This window comes from Lissotriton vulgaris, unplaced genomic scaffold (genome assembly GCF_964263255.1).
Source record: "Lissotriton vulgaris unplaced genomic scaffold, aLisVul1.2 SCAFFOLD_1211, whole genome shotgun sequence".
NCBI classification, from domain to species: domain Eukaryota; kingdom Metazoa; phylum Chordata; class Amphibia; order Caudata; family Salamandridae; genus Lissotriton; species Lissotriton vulgaris.
Genome location: NW_028245045.1, coordinates 180,106 through 205,525, shown reverse-complemented (window position 1 = coordinate 205,525; position 25,420 = coordinate 180,106). Strand labels below are relative to the sequence as shown.

Sequence of the window (25,420 nt, the reverse complement as noted above, 5' to 3'; positions counted from 1 at the left end):
GAGTGAAATGTCCAACTAACTATAACATCCCTGAAACCTATGGGTTTATATATATATATATATATATATATATATATATATATATATATATATATATATATATATATATATATATATATATATATATATATATATACACACACACACACACACACACACACACACACTAGAGAGAGAGAGAGAGAGAGAGTAAGATACACCCATACCTTTAGTCCTACTTCTATGTTTGGCTTGTTCACCTGTCCCCGTTTTTATTACTTTTAAAAATCTGGTCAACTTATAGCGATGTCAAGCATCAACAAATTAGTGCATGTGTAGGGATGTCTAGTAATTGCAAGAGAGACAAATGCAAAAGTGTTGCTACCCTCTAATCAGCTCTATATTCACTAACCCAGAGTACTTCTTTTTTTACTACTTAGAAGCGCCAGTACTATCCTATTAAAAGTACTGGATGGACGTCAGTTGACAAGTACAGGCAGTCTTCTTTTAAAATGCAAAAAGTGCCGTCAATTCAGTAGTTGCCAGTACCTGCCCATTTAAAGCACTGGCAATGTCTTAGAATGAAACTTTTGTCATTCAGAGATTGGTTTCTGGAAGAACAAAATATGCGTGAAGCTTGGACTGTGTAGGAACTAAGTAAGGCCCAGAAGACCGCTTTGTGGCTTTTGTGTGAGCCGGGAAAGAAATGTCCAGAGACCCGTGAGCTGTGCTTTGCCCGTGGTGAGCTGTGCATGATTCACCACGGCTCCTGCCCTAGGGCCCTTCGGCCCTTCCCTCCCCCCTCGCCGTCTCCTAGTGACATGACGCTGCCTGCAGGAGTAGGGCGCAGCCAGCCCATGTCACCGTCTGCTGCCTGCAGTGTTCTGTGCGGGAGATGGCAGCCAGGCCCGGGCTGTGTGATGCGGTGGAGTCACACGGCCTCCTCGGCGGTGGAACCGCACCGCAGACAGACGAGGCGGAGCTGGAGGAGAAACTGTGGCCGGGATTCGGTCCCCAGTACCGGGCGGCGCTGCTGGGGCTGTTCCGCCAGCGCCTGCAACTGGAGCCCCGGCACCTGCTTCTCTGCCTGGGGCAGGACGCGGCACCGGTGGCCGCCGCCCTCCGGCGGGCCTGCAGCCTCTTCCAGCCCCCTGTACTGTGGGAGGAGCAGCCGGACCAGCCGTCCCCCTGCCAGCGGGCCCTGCTCCTGCATCCGCCTCATGCCCATCACCAGGTAGGTAAGTGAGAAGAGGATGGAGGAGACATATACAGTCTCCGTAGCTTTGTAAAAAGGCATTTCCACCTGATCTGCAACAAGAAAGGCTTTGAGCATGGATGCTGGAAGTTGGTTAACAGTCCAACGTCACTTGCAGAGTCGCCCCCACTTCTCACCTTTTTTTCGTCCTCTGTGGATCACGCTGTAAAGTCATTTCTTTTCTCTATCCTTCAAGAAAATCCAGACAAACCGTCTGATCGCTGTTCTTATCTTTTTCGTATTTTCTAAATCCACCACTGTCTGCAACCTCTGCTGCATCTGTCGTGACATCCTAATTTTCTTTCACTGTCATTTTCTCAAATGTGTTCGTTTGTAGAATTCTATAGCTTTTATATATGATATCCTTATGCGTGCCCATCAAGCGAGGCCCAGACCTGGAATTGGCTCACATGCCTCCTGCCCACGAGCTTCAAAATGTATCCTCCCAATGGTGGATGAGAAACAAACCTTCTGCCAGCTACTGACGGCCTCCACCTTCCATTTCATTGGGCCTGCTACCTTTAAAGGGATCCCTTTGGTTGATAAATCTCTCAACTTGACCGTTGGCCTCTGAATGGAGATCAAACCTGGGCCCAGATTCCCAAAGGTGTCACGGAACGCAGCTCAGCAGCCAAAAGTGGAGCGCTATGTTGCGTGACCGGGAGAGAGCAGGAGAGCCCCATGTTCACAGAGATGTGGCTTTCTCCTCCCCTCTCCCTAGCGCCGAAGCTGATTTTAGCTTCCCTGTTCCAGGGACATACCTTAGCGCCATAGTGCTAGGGTGCGTGCCTGAGTCTACTATAGGATTTAATACCCTTCCAGTACAAAATACCATGGCTAGACAAGTGAAACATGCTTTCCTCCGTTTAACGCCGGCTTTTCAGCGGCACACATTTTTGGTGCTAAACCCTGTTTACTAATGCTAGTAGATAGGGTCTAGTGTAAAAAAGCATGGGTGGTTGCATGGGATGCCCATGTACCACCGTTGTAACGCCCCTTGATGCAAAGTAATGATAAGCAGCGTTTTGCACTGTAATGTGAATCAGGAAAAAAATATTTGTGCTGGTTAGCGTCACTTTTGGGACGCTAACCCAGCGCAAAATGTTTGAGAATCTCCCCCTTAGTTAAGTTGTCATATTATTGATATTGGTGGAGTTAACTCATTGTCCTGGTTTGAGTTTGCTGGCATGTCTATTGCACACCTCTGGCCTGTGTGTAAGGCGCAGCACTCCACTCCTGTGAGCTGGCTGTGGGTAAGGTATGTCACTGCAAGGTCCTTGACTGTCTCCAACATGCATTAGTCCGAGACCCATCTTCCCCATCTCACTCCGAACTATTTGAGGAGTTCTGCCCCCAGAGACAGCTGTTCCAATAAGTACTGTGAAACTAAAGTTTTTCATCGTCAGCCCTCCCTTTTGGCACATAGCCGGACTCACTTCCTCGAGATCCTGCTTCATACTGAATCTGGATACCTTGAGAAATAAAGGAAATTTGGAGGGAGGGAGGCAAGTAATGCTGACTGCAAGGGGGAGTACTAAGGTCCAGGGTAACAGGTTTTTTAACACTGTTGAATCAAAATGTATCTGCCTACAAACAACACTCTCCTGAAGAAACTCCACTGGCTCCCTGTCCATAAGGGATGCCTATGCAAGATTTTGACTCATGCCTACAAAGCACTGCACATCAAAGACCAGCATACATCAACAACCAACTGAGCTTCCACCAGTCCACCATATCCTGCGATCTGCCTCCTTCTCCCTAGCTCACACTTTTCATATCTGCCAAAGCAACAGTGGCAGAAGCTCTTTCTCCCACCTCACTGTGAAGTCTTGGAAGAGCCTCCCACTCCATCTCCAGGTGCCACCTTCTCTTAACCGCATCGCTGCTGCGGCGATTTTCGCGCTGTGCGGCAATTTTAAAATTACCGCGATACATGACGAGCTCAGCTCGTCATCAGCACGCGCCACCCGTGGGTGATGACGAGCTGAGCTCGTCATCAGCATCGAAGGGGTTAAGGAGTTCAGAACAGGAGTCAAGACCTGGCTATTTAACTGATACACAGAGCAGCTTGGACCTCAGTTTCTGAATACCCTGGTGGGTGATTAGTCACTCCTAATTAATCCTTCTTGATTGATTAATCTTATCTCCAAACTCCGACCAATAGGGTTTGACAATTGAGTTTGTGGAACTCATGTTGCCATCCTACTAATTTCCACCAAAGGAACACAAATTGCGTCAGCCAATGATACAGCCACTCCTCTTGTCAACCTCCCTTATATGCCCCCTGGAACCTGCAATTCCTTTACTGCATATGCTATCGTATTGGCCTGTCTCACTCATATCCTTAGGGAGGGTGTCAATGGCGTAAAAACTGGGATTGGCTAGACCAAAAGAAACATAAAACTGTGTGCTAACTTTGTAGAGGAAAAAAGGTCCCATAGTAAGGACCAGCTTGTCACAAATGTAATTGCCACCAGGAAAAAAAAAACTTCCAGGTCAAAAGTCTAAGGACGCCATACTCAAAGGCTCAGATGGCTGCTTCTGGATAGAATCTAAAACCAATAATGAATCCCAATCTGATACTATCTTCCTTGCTGTTGGTCTACATAAGTAAAAACCTCTCAACATTCTAGAGACGTAATACTTCAATCTTCTGACCCAGCCCATGGCTGCCTGAATGCTGTAATCGTCGACTATTGGATTTTTAGGGTGACACAGACAAACACAAAGTAAACCCCTTCTGAAAGAGATCCCAAATCTTTACCTCACTCCATGAGACAGGGTCACAAGCATTATCTACACACTATTTCTGGAATGTAGCTCAACGTCAGGCATAGGATGGAAAAGCTCAATGTCCTCTAGAGGATTGAACTGCCACATCTAGCTCCTTAGTCCCCTTAATCACCCAGGCTGTCAATTTTAGACAATAAATAACTTTCCTGCTTACCACTGGGGTCAGTAAGAGAGATGGGAAAGAGGGAGAATCCATTCCCATCTGATGAAGAAGAGGATACCAGGGAGAGCAGGGCCACAAGGGAACAACCATGACTACCCTCACTTTCTCTCTCTATATCCTCAAGAGAACCCTCTCTATCAGAGGGAAAGGAGGAAAGGAATACAGCACTGACATGAACAAGTCATGGCGTCTACTCTTGGTGCTTCCAGTGTATCAAATATTGAATTGCATTTTGGGTAAATGGTCTTCTGAACAGTAGCAAATAGTCTGCTTGAGGATAACCCGATCTTACCCAAATCTTTTTGAACACTACTAAATTGGGATAACAATCTTGTGATGGAGAAAAAGTTTGACTCTGCCTGCTAGAACACTCTCCACTTCCTTGATGTGTATTGCTGTCAAAGAGTAAAGAGTGTGCACTGCCCAGCAAAAAAACTAGAACACTTAGGGCTGCTAGAGACGGAGAGCGGGTTCCGCCCTGCTTGTTCATATAAGTCTTTGTTGTCTGATGGTCTGTTCTGATCACACTTGTGTTTTTAAATTCAAATTTCAGGAAAGATAATTTGACCACTTCTCAATAATTCCTGTTGGAGAAATGCAGCTTGCCTAAAGGCGATCATCTGCCCTAAGACTTCTTTGTGTCCAGTTTGAATCCCAAACCACTTACCTGGCATCTGTTGTGATTACTGTACTGGGGAGGAAGGAGAAGTACACATAGTAAAATGATCTTGGTCCACCACGAAGCCAGTTGCACCCTCATCTCCCTGGTCAACAAAACAAACTGGTACCTGGAGATTCTGAGATTTTGGATACCACGAAAGAAGGAGATAGTGGACTAATTGTATTGTATTGTATTGTATATGGATTTGTAAAGCGCGATTGCTGCCCAAGGGCGTCCAAGCGCTGAGTAAGTAGACAGAGATGGGCGGTGCAGAAGAGATTAGAACTCAGTGGATTTAGCAAACAGTAGGGTTTTCAGCTGTTTGCGGAATGAGAGCAGGTTCGAGTTGGACCGGAGTTGTAGAGGAAGTGCATTCCACAACTTCGAGGTGTTCAGGGAGAACATCCTGCCTCCGGCCCTAGCTCTCCTTACTCTGGGTACCACCGCCAGGAAAGCCTCCGTGGAGCGAAGGTTTCTACTTGGGTGGTAAGGAATGACTAGATTGTCATTGATTGCTGGACCTGTCTTCCAGAAGGCCCGATGGGCAATACATAGTGCCTTAAATGCCACTCTCTGCCTTACTGGGAACCAATGTAGACTTTTTAGTCCGGGTCTGGCTGACTGAGTGCGTGGGATCTGTAGCAGGGTACGGGCTGCACAGTTCTGTACCACCTGCAACTTCCGAAGAGTCATCTCAGGGGCCCCCACATATAGGGCGTTGTTCGAATCTAGACGGGACTGGATCAGGCCTTGTACTGCCACTTGTTTGGCTTCCAATGGTAGAAGGGGGAGAACCTTCCTCAGTGTTCTGAGTAAGCCAAAACATGTGGCGGACAACTTAGTGGCCTGGGTGGAGAAAGAGAGACTTTTGTCCAGCCATACTCCTAGGCTCTTTACACTTTCCTTAGGGGTGGGAGGGGTACCCAGACAGGGGGCCATAAGGAAATGAAAGGCACTGGTGAGGCTGGGCCCAGGAGCATGAGCTCAGTTTTATCTCCATTTAGTTTTAGGGAGGAGGTAGTCATCCACTCCTTGACATCCTCTAAACATTTCAGCAGGCCTTCCGGAGTTTGCCTGTTGCTCTCTTGTGCCAGCGAAACCACTAGCTGGGTATCGTCGGCATACGATATGATTTTGATACCGTGCGGTTCGACGACCCCAGCCAGTGGTTTCATGTATACGTTGAACAACGCAGGGCTCAAGGAGGAGCCCTGCGGCACTCCACAGCTTAGTGTTTTGCTGGATGACACTGTTTCCCCGTCAAAGATCTGAAAAGATCTATTGGTCAGGAAGGAGTCGAACCACCTCAATGCGTCGCCTGATACACCGATGTTATATAGACGGTTCAGCAAGGTGGCATAGCTGACCGTATCGAAGGCTGCGCTTAAATCAAGGAGGATCACTGCCACTGATCCTCCTTGATCTAGTATCCTTCGTGATTCTTCGGTAACCGCTAACAAGGCGGTTTCAGTACCGTGCTTCGGTCTGAAGCCTGTCTGGGACGTATCTAGTAGTAAGTTGTTCTCAAGGAATTGGACTAACTGGGCGTTTATGTACTTCTCCAGGACCTTGCTTGCCCAGGGGAGCAGTGAGATGGGGCGGTAACTGGAGTGGTCGTCTGGATCCAGGTTGGGTTTTTTTTAGCAACGCCCGCACCATGGCTCGCTTCCAAGCAGTGGGCACTGTACAGGAGGAGATGGAAGAGTTTAGTAGCTCCAAGATTACAGGCAAGATGGCTTGGCTTGCTTGTATCAGAATCTCCGGTGGGGCTGGATCACGAGGGGAGCCAGATTTGACTTGGCGTGCCAATTTGCCAAGGGTATCAAGGTCTAGTGGGGGAAAGTGCTCAAGACTTGGCTGGTCTGGGGAAGGAGGGTGTCTCGAAGAAGGTAGGTCAGTTGCATCTGGATTTGTGGCTGCTATTGGGAAGGTGGAGTAGATTTGAGAGACTTTATTGTGGAAGAATTCCGCAAGCTCATTACATTGTTCCTGGGTTTTAGTCAAAGGGGGGGCTGTGTTCACTTTAGTACATTGTTTTACTATGTGAAAGATTTCCTTGGGCTTGGATTTGGCTTCCATGATTTTGTCCGAGAAATAGGTAGCCTGGGCCGCCCTGACCCCTTCTCTGTAGGCCTTGATTGCCTCTTTATATTGTACCTTTTTTTCCGGTAGGAAGTCTAGACGCCACGCTCTCTCTCGTTGCCTACAGAGGCGTTTTTTATCTCTTAGGGAGTCTGAGAACCAGGGTGCTGATTTGTGCTGTCTCTTTGAGGTGGATCTACGAAAAGGGAGAATCGTGTCCAGAGAGTTCGTGATCCAACCTTCATAATTTTTGTTTGCCGCATTGGGGTCTGTGCAGGGAAGTGGGCGGGTGGAATCTAGGTTGCTTGTCCAAGATTCCATGGGGAGTTTAGCCCAATTCCTCCTCATTGTGACTTGGGGAATCGGCAGGGGGGTTTTGTAGGTCAGCCAGGTGAGCGGGATTACAAAGTGGTCCGACCAGGGGAGGGGAGTGGGTTGGTCCACTACTAGCTCGGTGCAGTTGCTAAAGATCGGATCAAGTAAGTTACCCTAATATTGCCAATGCATATCTTGCCCGTGGAATCAAGGCTACTGTTTCTGCTATATCCCCTAGTAACTGTTACTAGATCCTGGAACTTGGAGAAAACTCAGTCACCATGTATTGAATGTATGACTGAATCTTGTAGACTCTGTTGACAGGGAGCAGACATTAATCCCTTTCCGGTCTGAAATCTTGGATCAATGAACTTGTGATCTAGCACTGGGGTCAGGATCAATTTCCTCCAATTTTTCAGAAACCCATGTCTCCTTAGGTGAGTTATAATGATGCAGTTGCTGATACTTTATTTCTGTCAAATGGGCATGCACCAACCAGTCATCTAGATAAGGGTGTATTGACATAACTCTGTACTGCAGAACAGCTTCCATCAATTTGGTAAAAAGGTGGCCATCAATTTGGTAAAGACTCAAGGCTGAAAGGCAGTACTCAAAACTGAAAATGCAGATCTTACACTGCAAAACGTAGATAGTCCTCCAAAACTGAGACATGAAGGTATGTATCTCGAAGATCTAGCTTCACCATGAATTCTCTTGGCTGAACAAGAGGACTAATCGTTTGTGAGGAATTCATCTTGAAATTAGTTGTTTTTACCTGTTTGTTTACTCTCTTGAAGTCCAGCACCAGCCGATATCCCCCTGATGCTGTCTCCACCAGAACCAGAATTGGCTATGAACCCTGCCATAGCTCAACATTGGCACTTGGACAATAGCTTGTTTGTTTGAAATACCTTTTCATAATACTTCTGATGTTCTCTGATACTTTGGAACAGGTGAAGGGTTACATACTGGTTCTGCATGCCTGGATACGAATTTGATGCTATGCTCGACACACAGACATATGTAATGTCCTCTATCAAAGCCTGACCGATCTCTTGGGTACTTCCTTCAACTGGACTTTGTGATGCTTCCATTGACATATAGTCAGTAGTGCAGGTTCTTTTGAGACGATTAATACAAAGAGGAAGAAATATTTTTCGATGAACTTCGAGGTTGAAAACATGTCCTCCTTTATTCTTACCTATAATTTGAAACTGAAGTTTGATTCATCCCTTTATAAGGAAATGTATACTTCTTATCCTTGTAGACCTTTAAAGCTATATGTTTTTATTGATCACCAAACAATTTTACTCCTGAAAAAGGTATTTCAATACTACAGCTTTCTCAGATTTATCTACTTTCCAGTCTCTCAGCCAAGGTTGTTGCATGGCCAAGACCATTCCCCAACCCCTGGTGTCGAGGACTTTGCCCCAAAACTAGAAAGGCATCAGAAAGTAACCTTGATTGTTGCAACATGCTGGCTAACAGTTCAGAGTACTCTGCTCCTTCCTGCATTCATTCTGCTATAGCTGCAGAATCTTTAATCGTGGAGTAGACAACGTACACCAAATAAAGTCCTGCTAGCATAGCAACATTTATAGCTGAATAGGCCTTTTTGAATTAATCATCAGTCTTTTTGTGTACAATATCAGACAAACAAGAAACAGGACTTACAGATGATTTTACTTTTAGCGTCGCCAGCATTGCGTCCACTTTCACAGCATGAGATACATTTTAACCTACGTCTTCCAGTAGGTATAATTTTTCAATGAACTCAGATATTTTCAGGTGATCAAGAACCTTCAACTCCTTAAACTTAAGAACTTTACTTTTTCATGCAAAGGGTTGGCAGGCCTAGATTACTTGTCACATGGCGGAAAACATCCTGATCTTCTGCATCCACAAGCAGAAAATCCAAATTACTCCACTAATGAGACCGAATTTCCCCCACTTTTTCTCTTCTCAATTATTTGCTGATGGCAGAAGGCCCTGGCTCCAGAGAAGATAAATATGAAGAAGATGAACTCTCTCCCTTTGCACCTCTGCTTCGCTTCCTCACAGTCACCTCAACAGCTTTTTAATCATATTCTCCACCTCACATTTTCTATAAGCCTAATCCGCATCTCGTAAGTGAACAAACCTCCTACTTGGATACCTGCTGGACCTCTCAACAGTCTCATTATCAGATGGTGATGAGATAATATGTCTCCTCTTTGATGCTCTCTTCCCCTCCGTCATGCGAATGAGACAGCACCACTTTAGAACACTATACCCAAAAGACGTATAACAGACAAAGTATTCCCCAAGCAATATCCCTTTTAAACAGGATGCTGCTATGCTTATGCCCATAGGTGGCACTCTACTATAAAATGTTGCTTGAAGCGTAGTCTTGTGCTTTACTACCCATGTGTAAATCTTCCTCCTTCACCGGTGACTTTCTTTGTGTCCCAGATATCTCCACTGTATACGCTCAGGAAAGCAGACTAGAGTGATCCAGCCCTCACCTGAACCAGTATGCAAAGTAGCATTGGCATTCCACCTGCACTGCTCCCTGCCCTGTCCTGATTCATGCTAACTGGATGAGGCGACAAGCTCAGAAGGACCTCCTGCTCTGAAACAAGGCCCTCTGGAAATACAATGCTCGCTTCTTCTTGTAATACAGTAGACTCGGAGTTTGCGGACTTGGAGCACAGCCTATCAAACAGACTCACAAAACAGAATTCATGGAGAGTAAGAGGAGCTCTATATGTTGTGGGCATTCTCTTTCTTATTGGGCTACAAAGAGTAAGAGGACTAACACGTGGGAATCTGTGGGAGATGAAGGGCTCCTCAAGAGTAAGAGTGAGGAAGAAATGAGGAGATAATTACAATAATATTAATAATAATACTGTTTTTTCTTTACTTCTTGCTGTCTGTGAGTACAATACATTTCCTCAGTAAGTAGGGCTTACATTTTGAGATCAACAAGATGCTTATATCAGAACTCCTTTTAGAGGACAACTGGGAACGGAGGGTCTACTGGGCCCATTCGTGGGTGTTGAGGCTTTTACTCCTGATGTCCCGGGCTGGACCTATTATAGCTTCTGAGCAACTGGGCCAAGTTTCCCTTCTGTACTTGACTCTTAGGATAGCGTGGTCAGAGCAGTCCAAGACTCTCTTCTCAGGGGAGGTGAATATAACATAGTGAACACAGACTCACAACTCAACATGTGTGCAGCAGCAATAAACCATTGTCTAGTAAAATACTCACTTTTATGAAAAAAGAGAATTGGTTTCTTTTCTACTGCTATCCACACAAAGGAAATATACTAAATCTACAAACAACTTCATAGCTGTCCCTCGAGGTCAGGGTTCTAGTGTTTCTTTGGTGCTTTCATGTCCCACTCACTCCTGGCTTTTGCCATCGCGGTTATTCCCCTTTCATTATTGGTAACATTAAGCATATGCCCCACTTGTTGTCCAAGTCTCAAAAGCCCGCTATGTTTCTAACTTAAAGTCAATAGTGCTCCAGTGCCACCGTGCTAATTTTAGCAGCAAGTGACTCCAGGGCAGACAGGCCTGACCTCAGTCTTACCTGCATTGACTAGGGTGATGCATTCAGAGTTCCTCAGAGTGCCCTGACCACGGGCGCTTACAGCGGCTGCAGTGCAGTTCAGGTGAGTCGGCCGCATGCGGCCCTGGCAGCAGCACTCAGTGGGTGAAGAGTCTCTTGATCACAGTTGCACTATTGATGTGACAGGAGGATCTCTGGGGCTCCTCCAGAGATAAGTAAATGTTTGGTTGTCTCAAGACTGGGTGGCTATGACAATCCTTATCAGGGGTCCCTTGCCTACGTGATGATGCGCTGGTGCTCCCAGTGGCAGAGCCAATGGCTGCAAGCGGCCCACCAGGAATTCCTGTGCACCAGTGGTGAAGCAGCCCAGAATACAGGTGTGTGCCATCTGGGCAACCAAGCATGGCGTGCAGGGCTCACCTGCACCTCGTGCACATGTTGATCAGAAAAAGTTGTAAGTGCTGATTCCTAGAGGCATCTTCTGCGTTGTGGGTGCTGGTGAAGTCTTTGATGGCCCTGAGACTTCGAAAAACAGGGAGCAAGCCAATGAGCCCTTGGAGCTCTTGGGTTTAAAGGTTGTAGAGGGCTGTTTCAATCCTCCCTCAATGCAAGAGGCAGCAGGCCCACACAGTAGAGCAAGTTGCAAAGTGGCAGTCCCTCCTGGCAGCACAGCAATCAGCAGGCAGCAGTCCAACACAGCAAAGCAAGTATTAAAGTTGAAGTCCCTCCAAGCAGCACATCTCCTCTTCATAGCAGTGTTCTCTGGACCCCAAAGTGAACTAAAGTGGGGGTGTCAAGGGTCCAGGTCTTCTACCCAAATGTGCCTTTGAAGTTGGGGAAACATCACTAGTTCCCGGCTGTTCATTCTCTAGCTCCAGATGCACTGCAAGGGAGTATGCAGCTCTTTGTGTGGGGAAAGTCATAGCCCTATTCAGGTGCAAGTGTCAGCTATTCCCTTCCAATGTACCTCAGGAAGGCCCATAAACCTGGCGATGAGCCATCAGGATGCAAATGTTACACCCCAGCATTCTTTGTGTGACTGTTTAGAGGGAATGCACAAAGCCCAGCTGTCAACCTAACTCAGACATGTATTCAGAGACAGGCAGAGGCACAGGATGGTTAAAGTAAGAAAAGGCCAACTTTCTAAAAGGTTAAAACACACAGGGGTGGCTGGGCCCAATGGGAAAGAGGGTAGGCAGGGCCTCACAATATGAAAAATAGAAAGATTGCCTATGCCTCCAAACTACTTAAAGTACATACTAATTCATGTACGAGTAAACCACAGTTTGTTAGTTTACACCAAACATTTTATTTTTGTCAATTTGGTACTCAGTTTAAAAAAAGAGAATTCACAATAAACAGAACTAAGATCACTATCGACCTCATGTCTGAGCCATAAACATTCAAAAGAAATCAATACAAATGTGCAGTGAACCGAACAAGTGGTGAAAAATTAGAAAAACAGTGACTTATTGACATGTATAAACATCACATTGAGTACATGGACCAAAAAACTTTTGACATTTGTGAAACAAGGGCTCCTCCTAACATTTGGGAACCCGGGGAGAAAACATCGTTTATAATAATAGTTAACCTCCCGGAAACCTGAATAACACCTAATCAATTGAGTTTCAGGAACGTACAATCAATGACAAATACAATCAATGGCAATGGCCAACCGGCCAAACAAAGGAGAAAAAAGTGCCGACGCGTTTCGAATCCTGATTCACAACTTGCAGAATTCTCGTCAGGGCAGATTAGATCTAGTCCATGAGCACTATTTGGAATGAAACAAAAACAACATATTTACTATCTAGCGAGTCCTCTAGCCATTACCTCTAGACAGTAAGATAACAAAACAGTTTGTACCTTGTGTGAATCCTGCCCACAGTTTGTTCTGAATTAGAAGAAATGTCGTCTAGGCTTGGCGGCCTACGCAGCAACAGAGTAATGAAGTAAATAAGTACTATCCGGGTGCACGCGAAGATAATGCTTGGAAGTCATTGTCACTCGGTTACCTGAGTTTTAATGGAGGCTGGGCCACATCTTCAACACTTGCGGTGAAGAACCTTTATTTTCTGTAACATAGGGGACAGAGTGCGATTTAGTGCACTGTTTACTCGCTGAGTGGCTAATCATGTGTGGATTTTAAAATTGGACCACTTACTTCGGCATCAGTCCGCTGTGACCTCAGTGGGGGTTCTATTTTGGATCACGTTTCGCCGCGCAGAGAGCAGTTAAAATCTGTAAAAATGCAGAGAGGGCACCGTGTTACCGCGCAACTGTTTGAATACTAGATTGAAAGAGGTGCACTTTTAGAATGTATCCGCATCCGCACTGGTCGCGTATACACTTTAGACTCTAACAAATAGTCCACTTACTTGGACAACGAGTGGCGATGACTTCAATGGGGGTTCTGATTTTATAACTGGATTTCGCCAACCAACGCTTACTCAAGTAGATATCTGCGGGGGGAGGGGGAACACGTTACCGCGTTGTCATTTCTATGAGTGGCCAAAGTGCAATTGACGATTCAGGAAAGCGGCCGCTTCCATGCTTACCACAATATGTCAGAGTCGATCAGCGTGCTTGCTCCACAGCGATGACCATGGGTTGTGAGTGTCCCTGGGCAACGCCGACCGAGCAGCCCAAACCATGTAGTTGGTAACGGGCCAATCAGGCGAAGGGCCAAGACATGAAGCATGCTGGGACCTGTAGTGTCAAAGTTGACACGAACCTTAAAGGTGCATTATGGGACATATAGTGTTCAACGGCAAGCACTAATTATTTATGCCCTATTTATTTCGCTGAGGCTATTCAGACCCTTATTGATGCTGTCAAACTTTAGGATTAGGTACGCCTCCTTGCGCAACAGCATTGTGTCCACATCCAGAAAGTGTTTGGGGTCGATCCATGCCAATACGGTCCATTTAAAGTCAGTCTCAGAATGGCCATTACTGGTGAAATGTTCCACCATGGGGGCAGTCATAACCTTTTTCTTAAGCCGGGAGCGATGCTGAGTAATGCGTGCATTAATGGGCTGGTTTGTTTTGCCTACGTAAACTCTGTTGCATGGGCAAACCACCGCGTAGACGACATTTCGAGTCTTACAATTCGTGAAACAATCATGTTTCCATCTAATGCCATTGTTAACAAATATGTCACCTTCTATGGTGCTTGAACATGAGACACAATTGCCACATTTGCGATGTCCGCGTATTGGTCTCAGATTCCACTGTGTGACAAGGTCGCTTTTGGGTGCTGTGATATGACTATCTGCTCTGATTAAATGTTGCCCTATGCTTCTGTTCTTGCGCATAGCAAAAATGGGTTTTGAGAGGGGATGCTCTAAAGTCTCAAGAAGATGCCAGTTATTCCGAATTATGTTCTTAAATTGGTTCGTGTGTTGGCCAAATGTTGTCACACAAACCAATTGTTCCAGATCTTTCTTTTCTTTCTTTTCAAACAGTGCCTCTCTTGGGGTGAATTTAGCCCTATTCCTTGAATGTTTTAACAACTTATTAGGGTATCCTCTTTCTGCCATTTCATTGCAGAATCTGGTTGCATGGGAGTCAAAATCACAAAGGTTTGTGCAATTACGCCTAATCCTCAACAGTTGCCCGTAGGGCAGATTATTTTTTAATGATTGAGGGTGCGAACTGGTATAATGCAGAATGGTATTGCGGTCAGTTTCCTTTTTATGCAAGGAGGTAGTTAACTTCGCCTCCTGGGAGCTTACCGTGACGTCCAGGAAAGTCATTTCTTTTGGACTGTAATTGAGTGTGAATTGAATGTCTGGGTGCCTAGAGTTCAGCCACAAATGGAACTGTTCGAGATCCGCCTGGCTCCCCTGCCACAGGAGCCAGACGTCATCGATGTATCTTAACCACTGAATGATATGTCCTGAGAAAGGGTTGTCACTGAGGACAAAACGTTCCTCATATTGTGCCATGTACAACACGGCCAACTCCGGTGCATAGGGACAACCCATGGCTGTCCCCTTGACTTGAACAAAAAAGCTATTTTCAAATTTAAAATAGTTGCTTCGAAGAGTAATCTCTGCTAGTGCCACAATGAAGTTGGTAGGTACCCGGTGGGGTCTATCCCTTTGTTCTAGGTATAATTCAATGACCTCTAAGGCTTCATCCTGCGGTATCTGTGTGTAAAGGGAGGCGACGTCAAGTGTCACCATCAACTCAGTCCGGTCATTGAATGGATGTCCCTCAATCTGTTTAATGAAGGCTGTAGTGTCACTGAGGTGCGATCGGACTTTTGCAATACATGGCTTTAAAAAGAAATCAATGTATTGAGATACTGGTTCAAGCACCGAATCGCAGCCCGAGACAATGGGTCTGCCCGGGGGTACCTTGTCATTTTTGTGAATCTTCGGTAAGAAGTAGAGAATCGGAGTTCGAGGCGTTTTTTTATTCAAAAATTCATATTCTTTAGGTCCTAAAAAACCTGTGTCCAAACCCTCCTTGGTGATTCGAGATATTTTATCCTGGATTGCATGGACAGGGTCTTCTTTGGAGGGTCTGTACCATTCCCTATTGTTGACATGTTTTTGGCCTTCAGCAAGGTACATGGGACGTGGCCAAAGGACCACTGCCCCGCCCTTGTCGGCTTGTTTAATCACTATTGAAGTGTCAGATTTCAGATCACTGATAGCTTTTTGTAAACCTTTGCTGATGTTGTTCTTAGTATAACTGTTTTTCTTCTCAAGTTTGGTGAGGGAAGACAGTACAGCTTGCTCGAAAGCTATGACCTGTTTTGGAATATTTAGAGTTGGAGTAAAGCGTGATTTAACTCTAAGTCCAGTAGTTTCCTGTGAGGACGTCATTTCGGCTCCCGCGAAGAAAGTTTTTAACCTTACCTTGCGACAGAAGTCTAGTGCTTCTAATTTTAGTTTAGTGAAGTCCGTTCTTTTGTTTGGAACGAATTTGAGGCCAAGGTTAAGAAGCATTTTTTCATCCCTAGATAGATCTTTGTTGGAGAGATTCACTATAGTGGACAAATTTAATTGTTGTTGTAGTTCTTGTTGCGTGTTCGCATTTGCCATGGTTGCTTGAACCGAGGTCGCGATTGTCCGCCCCTGGACAAAAAAGGAGCCGACCCTCGAGTGGCGCCTCGTTTGTTGAAATTGGGCTGTCTTGAGTCTGGGGAAGAATCAGAAGAAGTGGTGTCTGAAAAGGTCAAAAACCTGTTTTTTGATCTACCCTGAAATGAATTTAGGGCCCCACGTGACTCACCAGAAGTGCGCAAGGAGGCGTACCTAATCCTAAAGTTTGACAGCGTCAATAAGCGTCTGAATAGCCTCAGCGAAATAAATAGGGCATAAATAATTAGTGCTTGCCGTTGAACACTACATGTCCCATAATGCACCTTTAAGGTTCGTGTCAACTTTGACACTACAGGTCCCAGCATGCTTCATGTCTTGGCCCTTCGCCTGATTGGCCCGTTACCAACTACATGGTTTGGGCTGCTCGGTCGGCGTTGCCCAGGGACACTCACAACCCATGGTCATCGCTGTGGAGCAAGCACGCTGATCGACTCTGACATATTGCGGTAAGCATGGAAGCGGCCGCTTTCCTGAATCGTCAATTGCACTTTGGCCACTCATAGAAATGACAACGCGGTAACGTGTTCCCCCCCCCGCAGATATCTACTCGAGTAAGCGTTGGTTGGCGAAATCCCGTTATAAAATCAGAACCCCCATTGAAGTCATCGCCACTCGTTGTCCAAGTAAGTGGACTATTTGTTAGAGTCTAAAGTGTATACGCGACCAGTGCGGATGCGGATACATTCTAAAAGTGCACCTCTTTCAATCTAGTATTCAAACAGTTGCGCGGTAACACGGTGCCCTCTCTGCATTTTTACAGATTTTAACTGCTCTCTGCGCGGCGAAACGTGATCCAAAATAGAACCCCCACTGAGGTCACAGCGGACTGATGCCGAAGTAAGTGGTCCAATTTTAAAATCCACACATGATTAGCCACTCAGCGAGTAAACAGTGCACTAAATCGCACTCTGTCCCCTATGTTACAGAAAATAAAGGTTCTTCACCGCAAGTGTTGAAGATGTGGCCCAGCCTCCATTAAAACTCAGGTAACCGAGTGACAATGACTTCCAAGCATTATCTTCGCGTGCATCCGGATAGTACTTATTTACTTCATTACTCTGTTGCAGCGTAGGCCGCCAAGCCTAGACGACATTTCTTCTAATTCAGAACAAACTGTGGGCAGGATTCACACAAGGTACAAACTGTTTTGTTATCTTACTGTCTAGAGGTAATGGCTAGAGGACTCGCTAGATAGTAAATATGTTGTTTTTGTTTCATTCCAAATAGTGCTCATGGACTAGATCTAATCTGCCCTGACGAGAATTCTGCAAGTTGTGAATCAGGATTCGAAACGCGTCGGCACTTTTTTCTCCTTTGTTTGGCCGGTTGGCCATTGCCATTGATTGTATTTGTCATTGATTGTACGTTCCTGAAACTCAATTGATTAGGTGTTATTCAGGTTTCCGGGAGGTTAACTATTATTATAAACGATGTTTTCTCCCCGGGTTCCCAAATGTTAGGAGGAGCCCTTGTTTCACAAATGTCAAAAGTTTTTTGGTCCATGTACTCAATGTGATGTTTATACATGTCAATAAGTCACTGTTTTTCTAATTTTTCACCACTTGTTCGGTTCACTGCACATTTGTATTGATTTCTTTTGAATGTTTATGGCTCAGACATGAGGTCGATAGTGATCTTAGTTCTGTTTATTGTGAATTCTCTTTTTTTAAACTGAGTACCAAATTGACAAAAATAAAATGTTTGGTGTAAACTAACAAACTGTGGTTTACTCGTACATGAATTAGTATGTACTTTAAGTAGTTTGGAGGCATAGGCAATCTTTCTATTTTTCATATTGTGAGGCCCTGCCTACCCTCTTTCCCATTGGGCCCAGCCACCCCTGTGTGTTTTAAGTATTTGTGCGGGCAATCGCCCGAGTGGCTTGGGAACGACACTTCGCGAGTGTCCTTATATTGTGAGCATTCATTGCAGCGCAAGAGTGTCCACTCTTGCTTACTATGGCAGACAAAGATACGCTGTCCTTCACGGAGAGCCATATTGATCAACTAATAGCATCCTCGCCATTCTCTACAATTACTTTGAGTGCCTCAGCTAAACAACAAAACGAGGCAGACAAACTGTTAAGGCTTCAAAAGAAGCATATTCGAACAGAACTGCACGGCCACTTTCTACTAAGGCACCTAAAAGCGGGTACCATCCCTTGGGGCCTCCAAGTTAAGAACATCCCCGTCATTTTTATAGAGGACACTGAGTACAAGAAAGGGTTTAGCCAAATTAATACTAAGTGTAGCAGGGATCTAATGGTGCATACCATTGAAACAGCCCAGCGCATTTGCAGCCAGGAAGAGAAGGAGATAGAAGACTTGATCAAAACAATTAACGACAACCAGACCACGACTGAAGCCAAGGCACTCCTTGATAAAATCGAAAAGGAAATTGCCACTTTCAAGGATTACTCTCTGAACACGAAAGCAGCTCAGTTTGAAAAAGATTCAAAATCTTTCCAGTTGGAGAGAGTATACCCTTTTCTTAAAGAGGATTTTTACACTTCTGGTGAGTCACGTGGGGCCCTAAATTCATTTCAGGGTAGATCAAAAAACAGGTTTTTGACCTTTTCAGACACCACTTCTTCTGATTCTTCCCCAGACTCAAGACAGCCCAATTTCAACAAACGAGGCACCACTCGAGGGTCGGCTCCTTTTTTGTCCAGGGGCGGACAATCGCGACCTCGGTTCAAGCAACCATGGCAAATGCGAACACGCAACAAGAACTACAACAACAATTAAATTTGTCCACTATAGTGAATCTCTCCAACAAAGATCTATCTAGGGATGAAAAAATGCTTCTTAACCTTGGCCTCAAATTCGTTCCAAACAAAAGAACGGACTTCACTAAACTAAAATTAGAAGCACTAGACTTCTGTCGCAAGGTATGGTTAAAAACTTTCTTCGCGGGAGCCGAAATGACGTCCTCACAGGAAACTACTGGACTTAGAGTTAAATCACGCTTTACTCCAACTCTAAATATTCCAAAACAGGTCATAGCTTTCGAGCAAGCTGTACTGTCTTCCCTCACCAAACTTGAGAAGAAAAACAGTTATACTAAGAACAACATCAGCAAAGGTTTACAAAAAGTTATCAGTGATCTGAAATCTGACACTTCAATAGTGATTAAACAAGCCGACAAGGGCGGGGCAGTGGTCCTTTGGCCACGTCCCATGTACCTTGCTGAAGGCCAAAAACATGTCAACAATAGGGAATGGTACAGACCCTCCAAAGAAGACCCTGTCCATGCAATCCAGGATAAAATATCTCGAATCACCAAGGAGGGTTTGGACACAGGTTTTTTAGGACCTAAAGAATATGAATTTTTGAATAAAAAAACGCCTCGAACTCCGATTCTCTACTTCTTACCGAAGATTCACAAAAATGACAAGGTACCCCCGGGCAGACCCATTGTCTCGGGCTGCGATTCGGTGCTTGAACCAGTATCTCAATACATTGATTTCTTTTTAAAGCCATGTATTGCAAAAGTCCGATCGCACCTCAGTGACACTACAGCCTTCATTAAACAGATTGAGGGACATCCATTCAATGACCGGACTGAGTTGATGGTGACACTTGACGTCGCCTCCCTTTACACACAGATACCGCAGGATGAAGCCTTAGAGGTCATTGAATTATACCTAGAACAAAGGGATAGACCCCACCGGGTACCTACCAACTTCATTGTGGCACTAGCAGAGATTACTCTTCGAAGCAACTATTTTAAATTTGAAAATAGCTTTTTTGTTCAAGTCAAGGGGACAGCCATGGGTTGTCCCTATGCACCGGAGTTGGCCGTGTTGTACATGGCACAATATGAGGAACGTTTTGTCCTCAGTGACAACCCTTTCTCAGGACATATCATTCAGTGGTTAAGATACATCGATGACGTCTGGCTCCTGTGGCAGGGGAGCCAGGCGGATCTCGAACAGTTCCATTTGTGGCTGAACTCTAGGCACCCAGACATTCAATTCACACTCAATTACAGTCCAAAAGAAATGACTTTCCTGGACGTCACGGTAAGCTCCCAGGAGGCGAAGTTAACTACCTCCTTGCATAAAAAGGAAACTGACCGCAATACCATTCTGCATTATACCAGTTCGCACCCTCAATCATTAAAAAATAATCTGCCCTACGGGCAACTGTTGAGGATTAGGCGTAATTGCACAAACCTTTGTGATTTTGACTCCCATGCAACCAGATTCTGCAATGAAATGGCAGAAAGAGGATACCCTAAAAAGTTGTTAAAACATTCAAGGAATAGGGCTAAATTCACCCCAAGAGAGGCACTGTTTGAAAAGAAAGAAAAGAAAGATCTGGAACAATTGGTTTGTGTGACAACATTTGGCCAACACACGAACCAATTTAAGAACATAATTCGGAATAACTGGCATCTTCTTGAGACTTTAGAGCATCCCCTCTCAAAACCCATTTTTGCTATGCGCAAGAACAGAAGCATAGGGCAACATTTAATCAGAGCAGATAGTCATATCACAGCACCCAAAAGCGACCTTGTCACACAGTGGAATCTGAGACCAATACGCGGACATCGCAAATGTGGCAATTGTGTCTCATGTTCAAGCACCATAGAAGGTGACATATTTGTTAACAATGGCATTAGATGGAAACATGATTGTTTCACGAATTGTAAGACTCGAAATGTCGTCTACGCGGTGGTTTGCCCATGCAACAGAGTTTACGTAGGCAAAACAAACCAGCCCATTAATGCACGCATTACTCAGCATCGCTCCCGGCTTAAGAAAAAGGTTATGACTGCCCCCATGGTGGAACATTTCACCAGTAATGGCCATTCTGAGACTGACTTTAAATGGACCGTATTGGCATGGATCGACCCCAAACACTTTCTGGATGTGGACACAATGCTGTTGCGCAAGGAGGCGTACCTAATCCTAAAGTTTGACAGCGTCAATAAGGGTCTGAATAGCCTCAGCGAAATAAATAGGGCATAAATAATTAGTGCTTGCCGTTGAACACTACATGTCCCATAATGCACCTTTAAGGTTCGTGTCAACTTTGACACTACAGGTCCCAGCATGCTTCATGTCTTGGCCCTTCGCCTGATTGGCCCGTTACCAACTACATGGTTTGGGCTGCTCGGTCTGCGTTGCCCAGGGACACTCACAACCCATGGTCATCGCTGTGGAGCAAGCACGCTGATCGACTCTGACATATTGCGGTAAGCATGGAAGCGGCCGCTTTCCTGAATCGTCAATTGCACTTTGGCCACTCATAGAAATGACAACGCGGTAACGTGTTCCCCCCCCCCCCCCCCCCGCAGATATCTACTCGAGTAAGCGTTGGTTGGCGAAATCCAGTTATAAAATCAGAACCCCCATTGAAGTCATCGCCACTCGTTGTCCAAGTAAGTGGACTATTTGTTAGAGTCTAAAGTGTATACGCGACCAGTGCGGATGCGGATACATTCTAAAAGTGCACCTCTTTCAATCTAGTATTCAAACAGTTGCGCGGTAACACGGTGCCCTCTCTGCATTTTTACAGATTTTAACTGCTCTCTGCGCGGCGAAACGTGATCCAAAATAGAACCCCCACTGAGGTCACAGCGGACTGATGCCGAAGTAAGTGGTCCAATTTTAAAATCCACACATGATTAGCCACTCAGCGAGTAAACAGTGCACTAAATCGCACTCTGTCCCCTATGTTACAGAAAATAAAGGTTCTTCACCGCAAGTGTTGAAGATGTGGCCCAGCCTCCATTAAAACTCAGGTAACCGAGTGACAATGACTTCCAAGCATTATCTTCGCGTGCACCCGGATAGTACTTATTTACTTCATTACTCTGTTGCAGCGTAGGCCGCCAAGCCTAGACGACATTTCTTCTAATTCAGAACAAACTGTGGGCAGGATTCACACAAGGTACAAACTGTTTTGTTATCTTACTGTCTAGAGGTAATGGCTAGAGGACTCGCTAGATAGTAAATATGTTGTTTTTGTTTCATTCCAAATAGTGCTCATGGACTAGATCTAATCTGCCCTGACGAGAATTCTGCAAGTTGTGAATCAGGATTCGAAACGCGTCGGCACTTTTTTCTCCTTTGTTTGGCCGGTTGGCCATTGCCATTGATTGTATTTGTCATTGATTGTACGTTCCTGAAACTCAATTGATTAGGTGTTATTCAGGTTTCCGGGAGGTTAACTATTATTATAAACGATGTTTTCTCCCCGGGTTCCCAAATGTTAGGAGGAGCCCTTGTTTCACAAATGTCAAAAGTTTTTTGGTCCATGTACTCAATGTGATGTTTATACATGTCAATAAGTCACTGTTTTTCTAATTTTTCACCACTTGTTCGGTTCACTGCACATTTGTATTGATTTCTTTTGAATGTTTATGGCTCAGACATGAGGTCGATAGTGATCTTAGTTCTGTTTATTGTGAATTCTCTTTTTTTAAACTGAGTACCAAATTGACAAAAATAAAATGTTTGGTGTAAACTAACAAACTGTGGTTTACTCGTACATGAATTAGTATGTACTTTAAGTAGTTTGGAGGCATAGGCAATCTTTCTATTTTTCAACTTTCTAAAAGGGGCACTTTCAGACCTGCAACTTAAAAAACAACTTTACTAAAAGGTGTGTTTTTAAATTGTGAATCTAGAGAGACAAAACCCCAATTTTCTATCTGCTCCCAATGGGAAATTACACGTACAATATGTTTCAAGGCAATACCTATGTTAAAGTATAGGAGAGATAGAGGCCTTGCAGTAGTGAAAAAATAATGTATCCATTTTTCACTACCAGGACAGGTACAACTCAAAAGTACAGGTCCTAACTTTTAAATACATTGCACCCAGCCCTTAGGACTGCCTGTGTCTAACATAGGGATGCCTTATATGCATTAAGAGGGAAGGTTTGGATCTGGCAAATACTTTAATTTGTCAGGTTGAAGTGTTTGTTTAAAACTGCACACACAGGCTCTGCAATGGAGCCTGAGCCATGTTCGAAGGGTTACTGAGTGGGTGACACAATCAGTGCTTCCAGTCCACTAGTAGCATTTAGTTTACAGGTCTTGGGCACTTATAAGTAAATTAAATATGCCAATTGTGGATAAGTCAATGATAGCATGTTTAGAGTACAGAACCTATGCTCTTTCGCACTGAATACAAGCGATAAAGTGCCCAGAATACTAAAGCCAACAAAAATGAAGTAAGCAAAACAGCAAGCCAGGAGGCAAAAAGTCAGGGGAAACCACACCAAGGATGCCAAGTCTAACAATATGCATTTAACATGCATACATGTTACTCCTCTTGTATTGTACCATTCCCAGGTATACATACACCCCGCACTTTGTCCTGCATGCACTGCACAGCACGGCATCCTTCAGGTACTTTACCACTTATAGGCAAATGTACATCCAGCACATGATTCCCCATGCATGCAGTGCTTAGTATTGCATTTTTCCTGTATTGTACCCTTCCCAGACACTCATACATCCATTGCAGATACATAACCTCTGTGCTGCACATCATATTACAGCAGTCTAATGTATTGTATTTTATTGTAATTGCATTTATAGAGCGCCTACCCCTGACGAGGCGTTGAAGCACTTTTGTAGGCCAAGGATGAGTTAAGCACACAGCAGAGGAACTTTAAAAGTGAGTGGGCCTGTAGGCCTCTCTCCAGTGGCACGGGTTAAATATAAAGGACCTGTTCACTCCTACTGATCACTACATGGTATAATGCCACCACCGTGCTCGTGCTGCTTAGCTCCTGGTGAAGACAGTAGCTTTCCATCACTATGAGGGTAGTGCTTTGGGTGCCCGTCTTAGTCGAACATGATGGCAGTCCGTTAGACAGGCCTATATCATGGTGCACAAGTGTAATTTGTGTTTGCCTATGTCAACAAAAATCTGCTTTTGGGATTCAGACATGAGTATAGTTGGGCACTCAGGGCAGGAGTGCACGTCTGTTCCTATGCAGAGAAATTTTCTGTCCCAACACTCACAGATTTGTAAGCAGGCATATTTTATACAACTGTAAACTGTTGACTGTCTCTTGAAGGGTTGAGGATTCAAACTCCAGACCTTAGTGTTTGAAAGAGAAATCTATTTGTAACTCATGCCCCGTGATACATGGGTGACACCCTACTCGTGTCTGGGGTGTATCCCAACAGCTAAAAAGTCTTGCTTAAAAATGAGAGCCATTTATATGCAAAGACGCAGCGCGGAATTGCTAAATATGAAATTCAGACTGTGTTCCACCCTGTGTGAATGAACGCAGTGCCATGTTTTCAATGGAACTGTACCACAACAGAGTTAACTCCACATGAATTGGGAAGGTGGGTTGCTGTCATTGATGCCAATAAGAGGGACATTTTAAATGATTGACATAAATAGGAAGGATAGAGCTTTATAGTATATACCAGACAAATAAGGAGCTAAACAGGGATTTAGAGGAGGGTAACTAATGATTATTTTCTGGATGACATAGAAAAAAAATGAGAACTAGTTTTTTTTATCCTTGCTCTTTGTGTGACTCAACCATTTCCTTCATCCCACAGATGAAGAGAACTACAAGAGTTTATTTGCCTCTATAGTAATTTACGGATATATATATTGTGCCAATCACAAAGTAATTTTCAGTCTTGCTCTAGGATGATATGGTCATGTTCTGGAAATTACTTGAGTTAAATACCACATTAATGAGGGTAAGAATGCCTAATAATTTAGGGTGGTTGACAAGTAAGCTCCTATGGTTAAAATCTTTGAGCGTACCTTCAAACAAACTGTCCTTGAAGATCCGAGGACTCACTGTGATGCCCCACACTCATACCAGAGTGCAACATTTTCTGGTCTAAAACATTCCACTGGTGCGGTTAGTCTTTGCTGCTGATACCTGCCACCTGGGACTGACGGGAGAGTGGGAGCACAGCGGGACTCTGATAACCAGGAGCCCCCGCAGCCAACACCACCGCGCTCCTCCACCTGCTGCCTGAAAACCGTTCACGGCGGTTAGTCTTTGCTGCTGATACCTGCCACCTGGGGCTGACGGGAGAGTGGGAGCACAGCGGGACTCCGATAACCAGGAGCCCCCGCAGCCAACACCACCACGCTCCTCCCCCTGCTGCCGACAGCCTATATCCCTGCTACGTCCGCCGCTACACGGGACGCGCGCGGGCGGGCCCGTTTGAGGCCGGAGGAGGCTGGGCTGGGCCTGCCCTCTAACCCCCAGACTGGGTCATTGGCGTATTTAACTGTTCAGTAAGTTCCACAGGGAAGTTTGAAGCTGCATATACTGCTCCCTGTGATGGCAAGTGGCACGAGCAAGGAAAAGAAAGGCCCAACGGGGAAGGGGGGGGGGGGGCATGTCCATGTCGGGGACACTGGATTATTTTTTTACAAGCGCCTCGAATATCCTTGCCCAAGAAATAGCAATAACTGAACGACGGCTATCACTTGATTTGCTCTCAAACAACCCCCATTCTAGGGAAGGTTCTTTTCCAGCACACTCTCCCGTTCA

At 45.1% G+C, this 25,420-nt stretch overlaps 1 protein-coding gene across 1 annotated transcript in view; it reads left to right on the top strand.

The window, feature by feature from the left end:
- The first annotated feature begins 844 nt into the window (after nt 1-844).
- LOC147666653 (uncharacterized) overlaps nt 845-25,420 on the top strand; it is a 158,608-nt gene continuing 134,032 nt past the window's right edge. Inside the window, exon 1 of the mRNA XM_086948992.1 lies at nt 845-1,213. Within this exon, the coding sequence (XP_086805118.1) occupies nt 875-1,213 (339 nt within the window). The 5' untranslated portion in view covers nt 845-874. The remainder of the gene's footprint in view (nt 1,214-25,420) is intronic.